Below are 21,284 nucleotides of genomic sequence, written 5' to 3'. Positions count from 1 at the left end.
AAAAACGACCGACGTTGTCTTTGACCGTCGGCATATCGGACCATTTCCCATTGACACAGGGACGTAATACGTAAAGTACGTACGCTGGTAGCGTAGAGTACGGACGCTGCCAGCGATAAAACAATCAGAGAAGAGTCCGTGAGTCCATGGTACGTACACTTACCTCTGCCACTCCTCCGGTATTTATACTACAGGTATCCTGCAAAACAACATTTGTTTGTCTAAGGACCCCCGAAAATGGCGCCAGTGAAGAGACATGCTTACGAGGCACAATTCAGATGGCAGGCTATCAGTTACGCGGTTGTTCATGGGAATAGAGCAGCTGCGAGAGAATTCAAGATCAATGAATCGATGGTACATAAGTGGAGGAAACAAGAAAATGAACTGCGCCAAGTTAAAAAGACCAACCTTAGTTTCCGCGGGAACAAAGCGAGGTGGCCACAGTTGGAAGACCAACTCGAGCAATGGGTCATCGAACAAAGAACAGCCGGGAGAAGCGTCTCTACAGTCTACAGTCACCATTCGGTTGAAGGCAAAAACAATAGCACAAGACATGAGCATTGAAAACTTTGACAGAGGTCCGTCTTGGTGCTTTCGTTTTATGAAAAGGCGCCAGCTGTCTATCCGCATGAGGACTACCATGGCGCAGCAACTCCCAGCGGATTACAAAGAAAAGCTGGCCATCTTCCGCACCTACTGCAGACACAAGATTACTGAAAAAAGATCTAGCCCAACCACATCACCAAGATGGACGAGGTCCCGCTCACCTTTGACATCCCCATGAACCATACTGTGGAGAAGAAGGGGACCAGCACGGTATCCATATGCACCACAGCCCATGAGAAGTTGGCTTTCACTGTTGTTCTTGGTTGCCATGGTAATGGAGAGAAACTACCTCCTATGGTAATTTTTAAGAGGAAGACGCTGTCAAAAGAAACGTTTCCAGCCGGAGTCATCGTTAATGCCAATCAAAAGGGCTGGATGGACGAGGAGAAAATGAGTGAGTGGCTGAGAGAAGTGTATGTAAAGAGACCAGATGGTTTTTTCCACGCATCACCTTCCCTGCTGATCTGTGACTCCATGTGTGCCCATCTCACCGCTACTGTAAAAAACCATGTCAAGAAAACTAATTCGGAGCTTGCCATCATTCTGGGAGGACTAACCAAAGAACTCCAACCACTGGTTGTAAACAGAGCATTCAAAGTGAAGTTGCGAGCGGCTTGAGAGCGATGGATGACAGATGGTGAACACACCTTCACTAAGACGGGGAGGCAGCGCCGGGCGAGTTACGCCACCATATGTGAATGGATTGTGGATGCTTGGGCTCAGGTTTCTGCTTTAACTGTTGTCCGAGCTTTCGCGAAAGCCGGCATCATTACTGAACAGCCACCTGGCAACGAGATTGACTCCGACGATGATGAGAGGGAAGATGAGCAGGAACCTGGTGTGTTTGATGGTGAAATTGACCAGCTGTTCAATTCAGACACAGAAGATGAGGACTTCGATGGATTTGTGACAGAACCATAATAAAAAATAACATGAGTACCATATTGTTAAATACCGGTAGTTCAAAGTTGTTAAAAAGTTCAAATAAACTGACTGTTTTGCTTCCGTGACAATAGTAGATACTAGAATAAAGTTCAAACAAACTCACTGTTTTGCTTACGTGACCTTTTTTTGTAGACTGTATGTTTTATCTTGCGCCTTTTGAAAGGGTTAAGTACCCGCTAATTGAGGCCGGGCCTTATAATCCGGTGTGCTTTTTGTAAGGGTTAAGTACCCGCTAATTGAAGGCGCGCCTTATAATCCGGTGTGCTTTTTGTAAGGGTTAAGTACCCGCTAATTGAGGCCGGGCCTTATAATCCGGTGTGCTTTTTGTAAGGGTTAAGTACCCGCTAATTGAAGGCGCGCCTTATAATCCGGTGCGCCTTATGGTGCAGAAAATACGGTACACAGTTTTTAAGAAGGTCTCAAACACACTGCAACTGATTCTATACAACACTGCGCTAATGTGCACCAAGCCTCTGCAATTATGCATGCCAGGGTGACAAATCCTTTCATCAGTACATAGTTAGATTGATAGATTTTATTCATCCCACTGGACTTTGCTGGCAGTGAAGGTTCAAAACCACTGAAGAAGAAGAGGCGAGCCAAGCTTCAACATTCAGAGGACATGTCCACATCCACTCCTCATGGACAGATCGCTCGCGAGAGTACATGTCCACCATCCACTGTTCACTTCTCATGGATGGATTTCACGCATGACCACCAGAAGCATCTCCTCTTTTTGCTTTCACTCCTCCAGTTCTCTAAAGATTGTGGCAAATTAAATAAAGTCCATTAACTCCCGTTCAAGGACCAATTGCCGGCTAGTGGACATTTCCACGTCCAGGTTAACTTCTCACAGATGGATGGCGATCTGTGAGAAGATGGATGGATGGCCATCCATGAGAAGTAAACCTGGACGTCCACCTGGATGTCCACCGCTCTCTCATCATGCACAGAACGCACGTGTCTGATTGCCAGCTGGAAATCCTCAGCACTTTCAGCTTCTTAAGTTCTCTCATGATTGTGGCACATTAATAAAGTCCATTAACTCCTGGAAATAATGTATTCTGACTCCCATCTGCATGTCAGTCTGCAGCATCACCCCTCTGCATGCAAGGTTTATCTCTCTCTCCCTGAGTGCAACGTGAGTGCCATTCATGTACCGTTTTGAGAACGAAGCGTATTTCCATAAAAAAAAAAAACAAATTAAGCAGGAGTGGACTATGAGGGGCTACATACGTGGAAGTAAGCAACTGAAAGCAAGACTACAAACGCAATCACACAACCGCCTACACAGGGATTATGCCAAAACTGTGGAATTCTCCAGCGTACTCCATACGCATCACAGCGCAACTGTATGCAAGCCTGGTGTGAAAGGGGCTTTAGTTCTAAAATGAAAATAAATAAATAAATAAATAAAATAAAATAATGACTCACAACTATCAAATTTGAACAATTTCAATCTTATGAATGAAATAGAGCTCTGATAATTTAAAATTTTGATTTTTTTTTTTCTCCTTTGTGTGTCAATAGAAAATCAAATTTGAAATTCAGGAAAAATTAATTCATAAATAAAACATTACTTTGTTGTTGTACCATCTGTTGCATGACAACACACGTGTGCTTGTGTGTGCACGTATATATACACACACACACACACACACACACACAGAGGGAGTTGATGAATATCACTCATAATTATCAATACAACCCGATTTTATAATAAAGTGCATGAGAATATCTAAAATTTTGCTTATTTAAAAATAATACATATTTTGTTGTGTGGGCCGCTGAAGAGGAGGTACTGCTGGCCCACCACCACCAGTCGGCGCCCTGCTTGGAGTGCGGGCTTCAAGCATGAGAGGGCGCCGAGACAGAGAGTGACAGCTGTCACTCGTTTACACCAGCTGTCACCAATCACCACCATCTCTACAAAAGCCGGATCATTACTCCACCTCCTCGCCGAGAAATCAACTACCGTCGAAGGTAATTCTTCTCTGCTGTAGTTATTCAGTGTATCTAAACTGTGATCTGTGTGCAGCCGCGTACCTGTGAAGTCTGTGGAAGACTGGATTGGCGGATAGTGAGAGGACGACGGTCTTCGTCTCTCACTCCATCCAGAAAGAAGACAAACAGGAGCTGCACGAGTGATAACGTATCTGGAGGTGGAGGTTCTCCCTCCCGAAGGAACTAGTTCCAAGGATTGCTGGGTGTGTGGATACACACTCACCATAACTGTTTTGTCATCTTCTGCCAGCAGTACCAGGGTCTGCAACCGAAGACGGTGACCACCTGGGGACTCAGGACTTGGCGGCTCCGGTGTTCTTCAGGCCGTTGGTGGTGGAAGCTGTGTGGGTCCCGGCTCTCCGATCGCCAGAGGTCTCCTATCTTCGAGCCTGCCCGCACGTCACCTTGTGTACAATTGGCATTATCTGTATTTAGTTGTGCGATTCACAACATTAAATTGTTACTCTTTGTCTTATCCATTGTCCGTTCATTTGCGCCCCCTGTTGCGGATCCGTGTTACGACCCTCTCCCAACATATTTACCATCATAATTTTTCTAAAATTTGAGTTGACGTTTCTGAAGCTTTTCATAGCGACAATATGTTTTTACATTTCTCATGGTGCCATCAGTTTTGTCTGGTTCCTTGTCTAAACTGGATCAGATTCTACTCAGAAATTAATTACATTAATTTATTTGTTTAGCTCTTTTCAAAATGACACATTACAGAATTAAAATCAAACAAACATATCTTTTAAAGTGCAGAAGAGAGGATTTGAAAAATAAAATCAAGGTATCGGTAGACATTGATGTAGGACTTGTTACCATGGAGTGGTCCATTAGAGACAGGGGTTTGACCAGCTGTTGACAATCTTTAGGCATCGGACTCACACCGCTCAGAACCAACCCGGCAAAGAGGAACTGGATGGTCAGCCACAGCATCATGGTGGAGAAAAACACAGATTCAGAAGACCTGAAGGTCTCACAGCCCAAAACACTGAACTTAACTCACGGCATCACAGCTTTTATAGAAACAGCTGCCTGCAGTGAGAACGTGGCAGAGAGAGAGAGAGAGAGAGAGCCAACAGTTGATTCCTCAAGTTATTGATTCAGCAAACATCACATCCTGCTATGTCCACATGCATGTGAGCACATCACGAGGACCGTGACAAGTTTGTTCAAAACATTACAGACTTATTTATTTTTGTATTTGGCAACAGACAGAAGTTATGCACAGTCGGGTGACTGTCAGCTGATGTATCACCATCTTTGGTTTGGTCGTCTGATCCCAGCTGGCTGTAAAAGAGATGGTGACTTGTTCCTGTCACATATTTTGTTTAATAGTTTATTTCATAATATTGCAGGGTGATTAGTGGTTCGCAGTGTTGCTTCACAGGAAGAACGTCATTGGCTCAATTCCCACCTGTGGCTTTTCTGTATGGAGTTTACATGTTCTCCCCGTGTTTGTGTGAGTTCCCTCCGAGTGCTCCGGCTTCCCCCCACATACAAATACATGCTGGTGAAATGGAAACTTTAAATTGTCTGTAGGTGTGTGAATGTGTTTTATTGTCTAAATGTAGTCCTGTGACAGACTGGCGTCCTGTCCAGGGTGCACCCTGCCTCACGCGGATTAGGCTGCAGCCCCCCGTGACCCTAAATTGATCAATAAGCGATTGACAATGATTCAGTACGTGACACCATTTTGTAGAGATTCACTTTAACATGAATCATTATTTAGATTAAGTTGTGTATTTATTTATCTATTGATTGTTCAATAGTTTTGTACCATATATTGTTTTGTGTTTGACCTTGAGTGATTTTTGTGTTTATCTTAAATATAACTGAGATGTATATTCACTCTTCATTCTGTGTGTCTTTGCTAATTGGAAATGTTGTTGTTTTCAGATCTGGCTGCCATTGGAAATATTGGATTGTTATGATAACATCGGTATATGTTGATGATGTTTGTCATCAGGGTTGAGTGGACGGATGGACACACACACACACACACACACACACACACACACACACACACACACACACACACACACACACACACACACACACACACACACACACACACACACACACACACACACACACCAAGCAATAACATACTGAATATTTAGAGTAGGACAAAGTCCTATGAGGACGCTATTGTGATTACGCTGTTTATTATTATTATTTATTAGGGCCAGAGTAGGACAAAGTCCTATGAGCACACTATTGAAATTGTGGTGTTTTTTATTATTATTATTATTATTATTATTAACACAGCAAGTTGGCCATTTTGATTTGAAGTTTCGATTTTGAGGTAATTATTGCCATTTTTGGTGATTTCCATGACTTAGATTTGAACGAACTTGTCCTTGGGATTTCATCCAAAAGTCTTCAAATTTGGTACACATCATCATGACCCCATGCTGATCAAAAGTTAACAATAGAATTTCTGTAGGTCAAAAGGGGTGGGTGCTACAGTTCATCAAACTTTGGCGAGCGTTTCAGAGCACGCATTTCACTTTGAACGGCTGTCACGCCCACATACATCATAGATCCTTCAACCTTGCTGAACACAATCAGGTCTCTGCCCTGAACATCACCATATATTACTGTCCCATCTAACTCATAGCGCCCCCTGCTGGTAACAAGAAATGTCCTATTTATAGTTTAATAGGTACTGATATCACATAGTTAACCCCATCAACTTTACTCCACTTCTAAAACATGCATAGCAAGTTGGTTAATGTAGGCAACAGTCGCCATGAAGCTACGAGTAATGGCGTACATGTGGCGGTGTGCTGAATATTGACCCTTCGCCATGAAATTACGTTATTCCTTTTGACAGCTTTAATTTTGTCATATCATCAGGAAAATTGATACACCAGTCAAGAATGACAACCTCTTAAAGGTCATAGGGTCGTCGCTTATGGGCGTGGCAAAATGCATCTATAGCGCCCCTGTGCATCTTTCAGAAATCCCTCCCCATAGGAGTTTTTTGGAGTAAGGAAATTAAATTTGGTACACATATTTACCACGCTGGGATGCAAAAAAAAAAAAAAAAAAAAAAAATCTCTTAACGTCATGGTGAAATGCTGACAAGAAGTGAGGCATTTTGATTTGAATTTTCTATTTTTAGGAATTTTTTTTTTTTGCCATTTTTGGCCACTTCCACTACTTAGATTTGAAAAAAAAATTGTCCTAGGGATTTCATCCAATTGTCTTCATATTTGGTATTTGACCCAAATTCTGATCAAAATGTATTGATTTATTTCTAGTGTTGTTGGATATTTACATCTGTCTAAAAAGGAAAATGTATCTGTTACCTGGTTACTGAGCATCACAAGAGGTCATGTGACACCCAGTTGTGTTTTTGTGTGTCACACTGACTGACCTGGTGGCCATAACTTTCAAGTGTTGTGGTCTCGACATTTAGTGTTGCATGGATAACTGTTGGGGGTGCCATTCTTCAACACAAAAAGACTTTAAGAACCATGATGAACTGAATGATGGCATCTTGTTCAGGTGGAACTGTTCAACAGTTTAATGTAACAGTCTTTGCCTGTGAACCCGTTTTGGTTAGAATATTCTGTACCAAGAAAGAAAGTGACTGTGTCATTGTCTTTAAATGCCTTAACAATTTAAATGGCTTCAGAGATGTTTACACTTGAAATCTGCTCGAGATGTATGGAAAACAGATCCAGAGATTACCATAATTTTTTTGGCTACTGATAGCAGGAAGTGGTAAAATCACAAGTCAGAATTTCAATACATCCACTTGGGAAATGATTCACAATATTAATACCAGAATTTTGGCATCAAAATTAATCGTATAGTTTGAAAATAACCCCCCACCCCTTGAATGTAATATAGTAGTATAGTGTAGTAGTGTAGTATATTCTATTTTCAATTATCTGGCACTTCCGCTATGTGTAAAGTTTGTCCATGCTCTTCAAAAACTTTATTAACACAATTCTTTCACGAAGGTTTTCTTTCAATAACACTGTGTGAATAACAGAACTTAGGAGGAGGCCATGCTCTTCAAAAACTTTAAAAACATAAACCATTGTCAAAGGTTTTATTTCAGTCACACTGTGTGAATAACAGAACTTAGGAGGAGGCCATGCTCTTCAAAAACTTTAAAAACATAAACCATTGTCAAAGGTTTTATCAAATTCTTTAGCCCGAGATCTTGTTTTTGGCTTGGCCATGACACTTGATTTACTACAACTTGCCGTGCTGTGACTTGAAATTACATGTGTAATTGCATGATCACTGTAATAATATCAGTACTTTTGTGACTTCTCTAAAACAAGTACTACCAATATCATAAACTTGAATGTTGTGTTCAATGCAGGGTTCATCAAAACTAATCATGAAGTCAAAACAATTACATTCTACTATTTTGAAAGATGTTAAAATTACAGTATATATTGCAGTTTCCTTTTTTGCATGGCGTGAGTTTTTTTTTGTCATGGTAGACACCCACTTCCTATATGAAATATCTCCCAAATTACACAATGCACAATCTCTGAAGTGGATGTAAGCATATTTGACAAAATCTATATTTTCTACCATTACCACCTCCTGCTACTACTGAGTGCACCTGAGTATAAGCCGCACCTCCTAACTTTAAAAAGAAAAAAAAAATTGTACGTATTTAGCCTGCACTTGTTTATAAGCCGCAGGTGTCCACTTTGTACTTTAACATGAGATATTTACACAGAAAGGTGTTACTCAGAAAAATTTTTTAACTTTGAATTTAATACATACTGGTAACATACGTAAATACATACCGTACATGTTTTTTTTTTCTCCAAACAGTGGCTGTAGAAAGGCCAGTTTAAATAAAACTATAATATCAGTCACACAGGAGTGGTGGAAAAGTGGTTAGTGTGTTTGGTTTCAGTACGGAAGGTTCCCTGTTCAAACCCCCCACCAGCCACATTTCTCCATGTCACGTGGAGTTGTGTCAAGAAGGGTATCCAGTGTAAAACTTGTGCCAAATCAATACCTGTAACACTACTGGTTAAAAAATAAAAACAAAACAAAACAAAAAAACAGTATCGTAGCATACAAGGAACATTCATTGATTTCTATCTTCATCTTCCTCCTGTGCAATAAAACCACTAAAGTTGTCTTCTTCAGTGTCGGTTTTGATCAGCCTCAGAATAACTTTAAGACACCATTGGGAATATGGTGATGGAAACAGTGATATCATCAGCAAACATCAGTGAGAAAACTTTGATGGAAACAATAACATCATGAGCAAACACCAGCCAGGAAATGGTGACTGAAACATCCATCCAGTAGATGGCAGTGTTCTCTGCATTTTGACCCATCTCCTGTATGGCATATTATATACTGGCATATTATGTTACTATGCTTTTTAACTTTTTTACTCTTTTAATAGGCTTTGTAATCTTTAAATTCATTTTTTTTTTCTGATTTTTTTGTGTGACGTGCTTTGAGGTGACACTGTTTTGATTTGGAACTATATAATGTGAATAAATTGAATTGAAATCGAGGCTAAGTTTACCCATAATGTTGTGTGGGCCGCTGAAGAGGAGGTACTGCTGGCCCACCACCACAAAATGGCGCCCTGCTTGAAGTGCGGGCTTCAAGCACGAGAGGGCGTCGGAGCGTCCGGGAGTGACAGGTGTCACTCATCATCTGTACCAGCTGTCACTCATCCATTACTCAACACCATCCCCATAAAGGCCGGACTGCAACTCCACCTCCCCGCCGAGAAATCAGCTACCCTAAAGGTAATTTCTCTGCTGTCTCTATAATAAACAAGAGTCTGATCTCATTTACAGCCGTTTTCCTGCAACGTGTCCTTATCTGCTGCATTGGCGTTTGGTGTGGACTGCGATGGCTTCGCCTCACACCCCAACCAGATAAGTGGTTTTCCAGGAGCTGTACGAGTGTGTTATTGGAGGTGGAGGTTCTCCCTCCTTACAGGACACAGACTGAAGAATTACTGAGTGTGCGAACTCACACTCACCTGCATTGTTTCTGTTCTCTCTGCCAGCAGTACCAGGTCTGACAGCTGGAGACGGTGGCCACCTGGGGACCCAGGACTTGGCGGCTCCGGTGTTCTTCAGATCCGTTGGTGGAAGCTGTGTGGGATCCGGCTCGTTTCTGGACGGACGTCTCCTATCCTCGAGCCTGCCCACACATCACTCAACGTATAATTGACTGTTTTTCCAAACCTGTTTTGTCTGTATTCCGTTGTGCACGTCATAACATTAAATTGTTACTGTTTTGGCTTATCCATTGCCCATTCATTTACGCCCCCCGTTGTGGGTCCGTTTTCCTACACATAATGCAGTTTGGCATCTGTGTGTTAATATTTTCAAAACTTCAGAATTAGTGCATTATTTTAAAATTAAAAGATATGTGTTATATTTTCACTTTGTACTGACGACAGACTTGACATTAATTTAGTTAAACTATCTGGATTAATTTAGTTTAGAAATCAAAACCATAAGTCAAACCTGCTTTCCTTTTCAAGACGTCTGCCTCACAGCTAGACCGCTGTATGCTGTCAAGGTAAGTGATGCTTTCTTATACCAGTGGGCTGTACACATAAAGACAGAAGTGCTGACTCATTGGATGTGTTTGGGTTTGTGATCTTTGATTCTAATAGGCCTGTACTTCGAAGCGGGGTTACTGGCTTATCAGGGTAACTTCGGGAGTAAGTTGATGACGTGTGGAGTAACTTCCCGGTTAACCTGTACTACGAAAGGTGGATAGGTTTTAATCGAGGTATGCTGCCATAGCAATTTATGCTGTGTGCCAAACCTGCTCCGAGCAGGTTATGTTCTCGGTTAGCTTGAGGTTTTTGCTTAACCACTCCCTTTAAAAGTACCGTCCATCCACCTTCAATCATTCCGAAGACAATGCTGGCCTACCTGGATGATCCGTGTGATATTGGGGCACAAATTGTGAGGGGCTCTCTTCACAGGGCGATGGTTTTTAAAGACTGCCAGAATCCGCTGACATACCCGGACGATATTCTCTATGAAAGATATAGATTCTCAGCCGAGGGAATTTGTTATCTTTGTCAGCTGATCGGGCCAGAAGTCTGTAACATCACCCATCGTACACTGTAAAAAAAGACTGTTGTTTTTACAGGAAAACACTGGCAGCTGTGGTTATTGTATGTCGTATGATTTGCAAGGTAGTACTTGCTCTATCTAAACTGTTGGATGCATTTGTCATTTTCCCTGGCCATTTATCCACAATGCAAATCAAAGAAGGGTTTTATGCAATCGCGGGTAATTACTAATATCAAAATAGGTCTAATGCATGTCCATTAATTAGGCGAAGTGGGGCTTATCAAGCTATGAATATAAACCTACCGTTCTGAAGGATGTTTTTATATTTCATCTTCACCTGCTGCCAGGTGCGTTTGGCACTGCTATTGCATCTGAAATATTGACAGGATTAGGAATAGCAATCATACAGTCAAGGTAGCCTATTTAGGAAACATTAAATTAACCTAACATTTATTAGTAGGCCTATGCCCACTTCTGAATCGTGTTGCATCTGGGCGTAATTAATGACAGAAGGTCATTTTTTACACATATTAGACATTCCACAGGTTAATCATCTGTAACAGATTTGGGGAACAATTGAATTGTACGTACGCATTCACCCGATCAGCAATACATTGCCAACAAGCCTGTCTTGCTTTATTGGCAGACGATGTGTTCGATTTCCCCCTTAAAATTAATTTAAATTCCTCGTAGCTCCGCATAATAATCGTGCATTCTTCTTCGGTAAAGTAAGGTGACTGCGCCATCATTGAAAAATGTTGACGTGTGCTGCAACCCGCCCCTTTTATGTGAACGTGCACAAACTCCAATTAGGTTAACACAGGTTCAACAAATCAACATCTAACTCAGCGTCGTAGTACCGATTAACACCACTTGAGGAAACCAGGTTTTGTCAACCCCGGTTTATGAGGTTGACCCTGGGTTACATCTGAGTAAGTTAACCCCGCTTCGTAGTACAGGCCCCTGGTGGTGTTTAAACTCAAATTTGACTTGGCAGTAGTTGAGTGTGTACCTTAGATAATACTGAAAGCTGGCGGTTTGCATTAGCTTCTGATAAACTTTTTTTTGGTTATTGGTTTAGTATCATAAAAGAAAACTTTTCAGTTAGCTGATTAGCGGGTTATTGTAGCTAACTTTTGGTTAGCTGTGCCCACCACTGCTCATATGTACAATGCAGAGAGAGATTTAATTGCAGTTGAAGCAGACAACAGATTACCTGGGCACTTGCAGGAGTGCACAGGTCGAAGAGAATGCTCAGAGGGGACAGGGCTTTCTCTGTTGTTGCTTTCTGTGTTGTTGCTCCCAGACTGTGGAACAGTTTACCTCTGGTTGTTATGGAGGCACCCTCACTGGTCATTTCTAAAGTTTGTTTAAAAACTTGTCTTTTTCCTTGGCTTTTGACACAAACGAGGCTTAGTTTGCTAATGTTTTAATTTGCATTTTAGCGTTTCTTTTTAATTTTTATTTTACTATATTTTAATTTGTGTTAATTTTTTTTTTCCCCCTCAACTAGGTCCACTTGTTTGTACAATTATTATCCTCAAAACAAAGGATACGGTCCATGTCATTTGGCATTTTTTTATGACTCCGTGTTGTGAAGATTTTCAGAGTTTTCTGCCAAACGTATTTTATCCATGATCGAAATGTAATCAGTGTGCAGCCTGCAAAAACTTTTGAAACATGATGGAGCAGGAAGGAGGGAATAGATAAAAATGACAAATCACAGCCTTTGTGTATGGCAAGCAATGAATGACACAAATACAACACATTCAGTCACGTGTCACCAAAACCATTGCCCCCAACATCACCTGCAGCCTGTTACCACAGTTTCAGAGTTTACCACCAAGTTTAGTCATGAAAAGGAATTGATATACCACCCATTAACTGGGGCTGCAAAGTGTGTGGGTCAAACCAAATTCCAATAATGACAAACAGCAATGTTGCAACAAAGCCTGTACTGGAAGTCATCAGATGCTCCTGCAAGACTGGCTGCTCAACAATGACATGCTCCTCTTGCAAGGCTGATCTTGATCAGTCTTCTGCATGTGTAGAATGTCATGGTATTTGTGCCAACACATCAGATGTTGATCAAGAAGACTTATCGGTTGAATGTCAGACTGAATAACTTAATTTTCTTCAGATAATTTATGTGGTTGAATTGGATGGATTCACTTTCAAGTACATTTCAAAAGGTTCAGCTTTGGAGATGGTGTTGCGTGTATACTGAAATATGGAAGACAGTTCTATTTTATATCTGTATTACCTGTACTGTTGTGGGCTCCTCATCCTGTGCTTGATTATTATGACTTACGTTTGGTGATTCTAACATACTTGATTAAGACTCTTACCTGTGTAGATTTAGAATTACCTGTGCTGATTTGGATTCTAAGCTGTGGTCATGGTGGTTTATTTTAGCAAATAATTTCATGTACTTTTTAATCAGAGTACAGTTCAATGATAGTTTTTTTTTTTTGCCTTGGTACTAAATGGGTTCTATATTGTAAACTAAGGCAAATCCTTAAATATTCCCAAAGATTTTGGAAGCCATATTGGATTTATGCAAAGCATTAACATGTTTATATCAAGTTTGAAGTATTTTAACAGGTTCTCCATCCCCCCAAACATACATTTTAAACTTTGAAATGAATAAAATGTCTAGCCTTATGCTTGTGGTATTTCCAAAATAGGTGTTTACAGAAATTCTTGCAGCCATATTTCTGCAAATAATACACCTTGTTGCATTTGGGTGCATTTTTAATATGTTGTGCAACAGACCTTTCTAAAATGTATTGTGAAGAAGAAGAAGAAGAAGAAGAAAAACCTTCTGTTGCAATTTGTAGTGGGTCACACTGAAAAATCTCATAGACTTAAATAAATGAAAAGTCACCTGGTGGCAAAGACCGGAATTACAGCTTTCTGGTACCAGATGGAGCCGCCTGGTGGCAAACAGCAGAAGTACAGCTTGCTGTTATTGATGTGACCTGTGCTTCAAGCTGGCACCACCTGGTGGCAAACATCCTAAGTATAGGCAGAGGGGCTCTAATCTAAAATGGCTGTGGTTGGTTCATCACACCCAGGGATCTGTATGAAGCTTAAGCCTCTGGGATACTAGGGCATTTTTTGGACAGTTCACTCGACTGGCATAAATGGACGGACGGAGACCTCCACAGATGTTGTGTCTGGACTCTAATAACCTGTCAAAAACATGGAAATTGTGGAGAGATGAGTTTGAACTGTATGTTGGGTTAACTGTGGCTGAGGATAACAACAAGAAGAAAGTCAGGCTCGTCACTTATCTGGTCAGTGAAAGTGGCAGAGAGCTACTGGATACATTAACCCTCTTAGGTCCGAGGGCATTTTTTGGACAGTTCACTCGCCTGGCATAAATGTTTTAGTATTGCTGTTAACAGCTCTCCCTGCATCCCACAATCAAGTTTTGTCTCTTTTTTTCAGGACAACCTGTGCTTTCATAACATATATGCTTTTGTTGTGTTTTATAAGTGTAATAAAGGTTTACAATCAGAAATAAGAAAGTAAAAAAAATAAAGCAAAAAATTATTTTTACACACATTTATTCAAAACGCACAGCAAACTATAATAAACAACTGTTCTGACACTTTATAAAGGTAATTTGAGGTCTTGTGTGAAAGACTGTACAACAAAAAGGTTCAAACAATAAACACAAATGCACATTTTGAACAATACTGTATATACCAAATGATCTATGCATTTTGTTTGTCTCATCTCAAAGCAATTTCTGTCTGCTATTACACAAAGGTTACATCACAAACTTCTTCTTCTACTGTGTTTTTGAGTGTTCTGTGCTGCTCCTAATGTAGCTTTCATTCACACTTTGGCCCACTTTGGTCTTTATAGCCTGAGAAGTGGCTCTCTCCCTCCCTCCATTGATATGGTAAACAGTGCTTTACGCTGAGAAAGCAACAGAGTTATCCAGTAACATTCACATGCAAACTAGTGGAGCAATCCTGATAGTTACACATGCTTTGTTTAAGCATGTGAGATTGTCATCAGAGGCTCTCTGTCTGCTCCATCTGCTTTCACTGATCGCTGTGTGTAATGGCGCAGGGCGCATTGGAATAGTACATACTCACTGGAACACCCAGGGGGCTATTCAAACGAGCCAACTAATAACATATCACTCCGGAAAATGATCTTTGGCTTTTCACGTGAGGTAAATCTGCCCTACGACTGGATTTTGGAAAACCATGTGACGGGTAACCAATTCCAATTGGACACTCACATTGCGCACGTCATCACGCAGCTTCTATGAGGAGTACAAAGATGGCCGATGGCTGGCTCTTTTCAGCAAAAAAAAAGTAAGTTTCTATCTCATATCATTAAAAAGTTATTTAGAATTTAGTAAAGCTTGGTCTTAGCCATCGTATATGACGGCGTCAGCCCCAGAAGGTTAACACCGTCTTAAATCTGCAGGCAATAAGCAGCATTTTGTGAATAATTACTGTTCCCACTTCCTCATCATTACAACAGGCTTCATTCAGATAAAATACTTGTGAAGTTTGTCTGGTTTCCACAATTGCTGTGCTTTTGGAGCTGTAATTCAAGATGCCGCTGGTAAATGCACTGTAAATGTGTCAAAAATATGCTATTTTTCATGCCACAATGGAACCTGTAAAAAGTGGCATAAAAAAATGCAGTTGAAAAGTATTGAGTAAATTAAAAAGCTGTTAAATTACTGAAATATACTTGATGATCTTGGTACAAAATACATTCAATTGAATAAACCACAAAGACAAGATATTTAATGTTCAAACTGATAAACTTTTTTGTTTTTGTGAAAATATTTACTCATTTTAAAATTAATGCCTGTAACATATTTCAAAAAAGTTGAGACAGTGGCATGTTTACCACTGTGTTACATCACCTTTCTTTCTAACAACACTTAATAAGCATCTGGGAATTGAGGACGCAAATTGTGACTGTCATGATTGGGTATAAAAGGAGCATCCCCAAAAGTCTCAGCCGTTCACAAGCAAAGATGGGGTGAAGATCACCATTTTGTGAACAACTGCATGAAAAAATTGTCCAACAGTTTAAGAACAATATTTAGGGATTCCATCATCTACAGTCCATAATATAATCAGAATATTCAGAGGATCTGTAGAATTTTCTACACATAAGCGGCAAGGCTGAAAACCAACACTGAATCCCTCAGGCGGCACTGCATTAAATACCAACATTATTGTGTGAAGGATCTTGCCCGTGGGCTCAGGAACACTTCAGAAAACCATTGTCAGTTAACACAGTTCATCGCTACATCTACAAGTGCAAGTTAAAACTCTATCATCCAAAGTGAAAGCCATACATCAACAACATCCAGAAATGCCATGGCCTTCTCTGGGCCTGAGCTGATTTGAAATTGAAAAGTGTGCTGTGGTCTGATGAGTCCACATTTCAAATTGTTTTTGGAAATCATGGACATTGTGTCCTCCAGACAAAAGAGGAAAAAGACCATCCAGATTGTTATAAGCGCAAAGTTCCAAAGCCAGCATCTGTGATGGTATGGGGTGTGTTAGTGCCCATGGCATGGGCAACGTACACATCTGTGATTGCACCATCAGTGCTCAACAGTACATCTAGGTTGTGGAGCAACAAATGCTGCCAACCAAGCAACGCTGTTTTCAGGGACGTGCCTGCTTATTTCAGCAAGACAATACCAAGCCACATTCTGCACGTGTTACAACAGCGTGGCTTCTTAGGAAAAGACTGCGGGTACTAGACTGGCCTGCCTGCAGTCCAGACCTGTCGCCCATTGAAAATTTGTGGCACATTATGAAAAGCAGAATACGACAACGGAGACCCTTGACTGTTGAACAACAAATCATTGTATTGTGTTTTATTTACATTTTACACAACGTCCCAACTTCATTGGAATCAGGGTTGTAAATTAATGTAAAAATGATTAGGATAAGTTGTCCTTCACAAATATTCTGAATGAAATTTGCCCAACAAATTAAGGATATTCCAAAAATATAATTTGTTAACCAAATGCTAATTTATTTCAATGAAATAAACTTAAATAATGAATGCTAAGTTACGCTAAAATTAACTGTGAAACTTTTAAGCATCTCATTTAGTATATATAACTCAAACAATCAATTGAATGTGTTTCAGAGATATTGTTGAGGCAGGATTATGGAAGCGTATTGCATTAACTGGATAAAAAAAATGCCGCTGATCTCGTAATGACGAGAAAAGATCTCATAATTACGAGATCAGAATCTCATAATTACAAGAAAATATCTCAAAATTATGAGAAAAGATCTTGTAATTACAAGATCAGGATCTCGTAATTATGAGAAAAGATCACGTGTCTAAATTGTTTTATATATGTACTTCCGTACTTCCAGTCCCTCAGTAAAGAAGCGGACTGAGGTTAGCCGATGATAACACACTCTAATCAAACACAAAGTGTGGATTTTCCCCTGGAGTGCTCTCGGGTGAATGTCCAGGGAGGACAATGGGGCATCTTCCAGCTTTCACTCACACAGCCCTGCCGACCACTGAGGGACAAAGCAGGGCTCGCTCCCACCCGGCGCATGCCAGGCTGTGGGCCCCGTGCTCCCCCCCCCACTGGAGAAGTTTCATTCATCCAGGAATAGTTTAATGGGAAATCCACACTTTGTGTGCATGTGGTGTGGATCACAACGGAGTGGCGGAGGTTACAAATTGGCCGATTTTAGATTTTTTCTCAGGAATTCTCACACTTGTCTTTACCGAGGGACTGGAAGTATGGAAGCACATTGTACGGAAGCGATCTCACACACACACACACACACACACACACACACACACACACACACACACACACACACACACACACACACACACACACACACACACACACACACACACACACACACAATAAATAAAATTAGCCTGATCTTGTAATTATGAGAACCTGATGTAATTACAAGATCTTTTCTCACAATTATGAGATCTTTTCTCATAATTTCAAGATCCTGATGTCGTATTTAAGAGATCTTATAATTATGACAACAGCGGTCAATTTTTTAATTTTTTATTTTTTTATCCAGTGAATGCAATATCCTTCTGTACAGTATAGTTGTTTTGTACTGTGATATATACAATGCCACTGAAAGAGTTTTTGGAGTGTGTGAAAACTGAAAGTAAAAAAGCTAAACCACCAAAAAGACATTTTGATAAGACTTGTCAGTCTTCCACTGACTTTCCTTTCTTTTGGGCAGCACAGTGGCTTCAGGATTAGCACTGTTGCCTCACAGCAAAAAGGTTATGGGATCGATTCCCACCTGTATTAATATGTTGTTATTTGATGATAGTATCAACACTTTATCACAAAAGTCACAAAGTATTTAAACATTTCATTGACCAAAATAAAAGCCCATTTCCTGTGTGACAGGAAATCTCTGAGCTTAAACTGGTGTCGCCACTGATCTCTATATATTACTGGACAGCTCATTGGACCACACACTCCGTACAATCCGCTGAAGCAAACTGGCGGCCATCTTGCTCCCAACTTACGCAAACCACACATGGACGGATTATTAGAACATCAACAATTTCAAGTAATAACTGAGCTGATTCTCTCATTTACTTATTTTTGTTCTTCGGACAATGTAAGATTGATCCCTCCGAATCCATGCCTGTCATAATTAGCTATTTGATTTATTTTCTTTCTTTCTTTTATTACTTTGACACTTTCTTCCCTTCTATTCTCACTCATATCTCATTGGGACAAATTATTATTCTTTTATCAAAGTTTATACAAGTGTGTAATAATCAGCGTGTTTATATATATATATAAACAGTGGGGAAAATAAGTGTTGTGAAAGTGTAGTGACACGGACCCACAACAGGGGGCGCAAAGGAACCCGTCAATAGATGAGCCAAAAAGTAACAATTTAATGTTGTGAAGGTGCACAACGAACATACAGACAATCTCAGAATATGATTACAGTCAATCCAAAAAGGTGACGTGTAGGCAGGCTCGAGGATAGAAGACGTCTGTCCTGAGAAGAGCCGGAACCACACGATTTCCGCCGCCACCGAACCTGGTGAATACTGGAGCCGCCAAGTCCCGAATTCCCAGGTGATCACCGTCCCCGACTGTCGGATCTGGTACTGCTGGCGAAGAACAAAGACAGTCAAGTGTGGGTGTGTGTACACCCCGTAACAACAACGGTGGGAATGCCACCTCCACCTCTAACACACACTCGTGCAGCGTCTGTTTAACCACTTATCTGACGGACGTAGGACGAAACAGTCGTGACCCACGCCGGTCCTCTGGTTGACACCTGCAAAACAATAGCTCTTGGAATCAATTAATACAGGCAGAGAAAGTTACCTCCATAGAAGTACGATATCTCGGCGATGAGGTGGAGATGACGTCTGGGTTTTATGGAGTGAGATGATGAAGAATGAGTGACAGCTGTCAGGAATTAATGAGTGACAGCTGTCACTCCCGGCTGTGTTCGTGGCGGCAGCGCCCTCTCGTGCCTGAAGCCCGCACTTCAGGCAGGGCGCCCTCTGGTGGTGGGCCAGCAGTACCTCCTCTTCTGGCGGCCCACACAACAAATAAGTGTTTTCCCACCTACAAAGAATGGAGAGGTCTGTAATTTTTATCGTTGGTACACTTCAACAGTGAGAGACAGAATCTAAAAAAAAAAAAAAAAATTCCAGAAAATCAAATTGTATTATTTTTAAATAGCTAATTTGCATTTTGTTGCACAAATACCAGTGAGAGAACCAGTGCTTCTCTCACCTGCTTGCAAAATTTCACACAACAGTCTTCCTCATTCAGCTTCCACCATCTGATCATTTGTTGAACTCTCACTCTTCTTCTTCTTTACCTCTAAAGTCATCCTACAAACAATCATCCTATGCTGTCTAACAACACTCTCTCCTGCCACCACCTTACAGTCTCTGATTTATTTTAGCTTGCATCTCCTATAAAGAATGTCATCCACCTGTGTGCACCTTTCTCCACTCTTATATGTTACCCTGTGCTCCTCCCTTTTCTTAAAGTAGGTATTCACCACAGCCATTTCCATCCTTTTTGCAAAATTGATGACCATCTGTCCTTCCCCATTCCTATCCTTGATACCATAGCTACCCATTACTTCCTCATCACATCTGTTCCCTTCACCAACATGCCCACTGAAGTCTGCTCCTATCACCACTCTTTCATGCTTGGGCACACTCTCCGCCACCTCATCTAACACACTCCAGAAATCTTCTTTCTCCTTCATCTCACAACCTACCTGTGGGGCATATGCACTGATGATATTCATCATCACCCCTTCAATTTCCAACTTCACACTCATCACACTGTCAGACACGATATCAAGTACGATATCTCGGCGATGAGGTGGAGATGACGTCTGGTCTTTATGGAGTGAGATGAATGTAGAGTAGATGGGTGACAGCTGTCAAGAGATAATGAGTGACAGCTGTCACCCCTGGCTGTGTCCGTGGCGGCAGCGCCCTCTCGTGCCTGAAGCCCGCACTTCAGGCAGGGTGTCCACTGGTGGTGGGCCAGCAGTACCTCCTCTTCTGGCGGCCCACACAACACAATCCATAGAATTTGGTTACTGAGGGCAGGAAAACTGTGGTTTCGTGTGGAGCGAAAAGAAGACAACAGTCAGACAGTTTTGGTTCAGGTGTGCAAAATTTTGCCGTGCTTGGAGTGTGTTTATAGTGTGTGGCGGAGAGTTTTTTTTAGCGTGTGCGGTTAGTGTGTGGTGGTGTAGTTTTTTTTTTGTTTTTTTTTTGTCTGTCAAAATAATGAGGCTGTTGGAAAAGTGTAGTGACACGGACCCACAACAGGGGGCATAAATGAATGGACAATGAAAGAGTCGAATATGAACACTTTACTGTCATGAATGAGCACAACCACAATACAGAGGAATATAAAATTTTACAAACAGTCAATCACAAAGGTGACGTGTGGGCAGGCTCGAGGATAGAAGACGTCTGTCCTGAGAAGAACCGGAACCACATGATTTCCTCCACCACCGAACCTGGAGAATACTGGAGCTGCCAAGTCCCGAGTCCCCAGGTGGCCACCGTCTCCAAATGTTGGATCTGGTACTGCTGGCAAGGAGCAGAAACAATAAGATGTGGGTGTGTGTACGCCCAGTAACAACAAAAGTGGAGATTCCACCTCCACCTCAAATCCAGAACCCTGGCACGTGCAGTGTTTGTTATGTGTCGGACGCAGCTCGGAGAACCGACCAGCGTTTGAAGGACCCAGTATGAAATAAGCAGAGCACGGAACAAAGGCTAACTGAATTTAATACATAACAGTGATCATAATAATAATAAAAGGTGCGGCCTGGCGTGGTGCGCTCCCAGCAGCGCTAATGGTCCGGAGCCAGAAGCTGTTTCGGACCCAAGGACCCCGCCGACACCCCCCAGGTGGCCGCAACAACCGAGTCTGTGAAAGAAGGAACCATTATGTGAGTCCACACTCTACACACAGAACACTTAAAGGTGTACAAACAGCAAACACTTCCTGGCTTGATTACTGATCAGCTTCCAACCTGCAGGCATGGAACATCCAGTTCACAAAACTCCACCGCAGTGGAAGCTGATACATGACTAACATACAGCTCAATACAATAAGGTGTGAGGGACACCACATTTACTGAC

The 21,284-nt window shown here is 41.4% G+C and overlaps 1 protein-coding gene and 1 long non-coding RNA gene across 3 annotated transcripts in view; one reads left to right on the top strand and one right to left on the bottom strand.

The window, feature by feature from the left end:
* LOC117501844 overlaps positions 1 to 21,284 on the top strand; it is a 197,568-nt gene that overhangs the window by 84,713 nt on the left and 91,571 nt on the right. The gene's annotated exons all lie outside the window — the stretch shown is intronic.
* Positions 1 to 21,284, bottom strand: part of LOC117501842 (saxitoxin and tetrodotoxin-binding protein 1-like) — a 338,634-nt gene that overhangs the window by 304,856 nt on the left and 12,494 nt on the right. Inside the window, exon 1 of one of the 2 annotated variants that reach the window (XM_034160808.1) lies at positions 4,378 to 4,423. The exons of the other annotated variant lie outside the window; for it this stretch is intronic. Coding sequence (XP_034016699.1) covers positions 4,378 to 4,392 — 15 coding nt within the window. The 5' untranslated portion in view covers positions 4,393 to 4,423. Of the gene's footprint in view, positions 1 to 4,377; positions 4,424 to 21,284 lie in introns of those variants that run through there. 2 annotated transcript variants of the gene reach the window in all.

Source organism: Thalassophryne amazonica, chromosome 20 (assembly GCF_902500255.1).
Source record: "Thalassophryne amazonica chromosome 20, fThaAma1.1, whole genome shotgun sequence".
Classification (NCBI taxonomy): Eukaryota; Metazoa; Chordata; class Actinopteri; order Batrachoidiformes; family Batrachoididae; genus Thalassophryne; species Thalassophryne amazonica.
The sequence above is the reverse complement of the archived record's forward strand: the minus strand, read 5'-3'. Positions and strand labels throughout refer to the sequence as shown.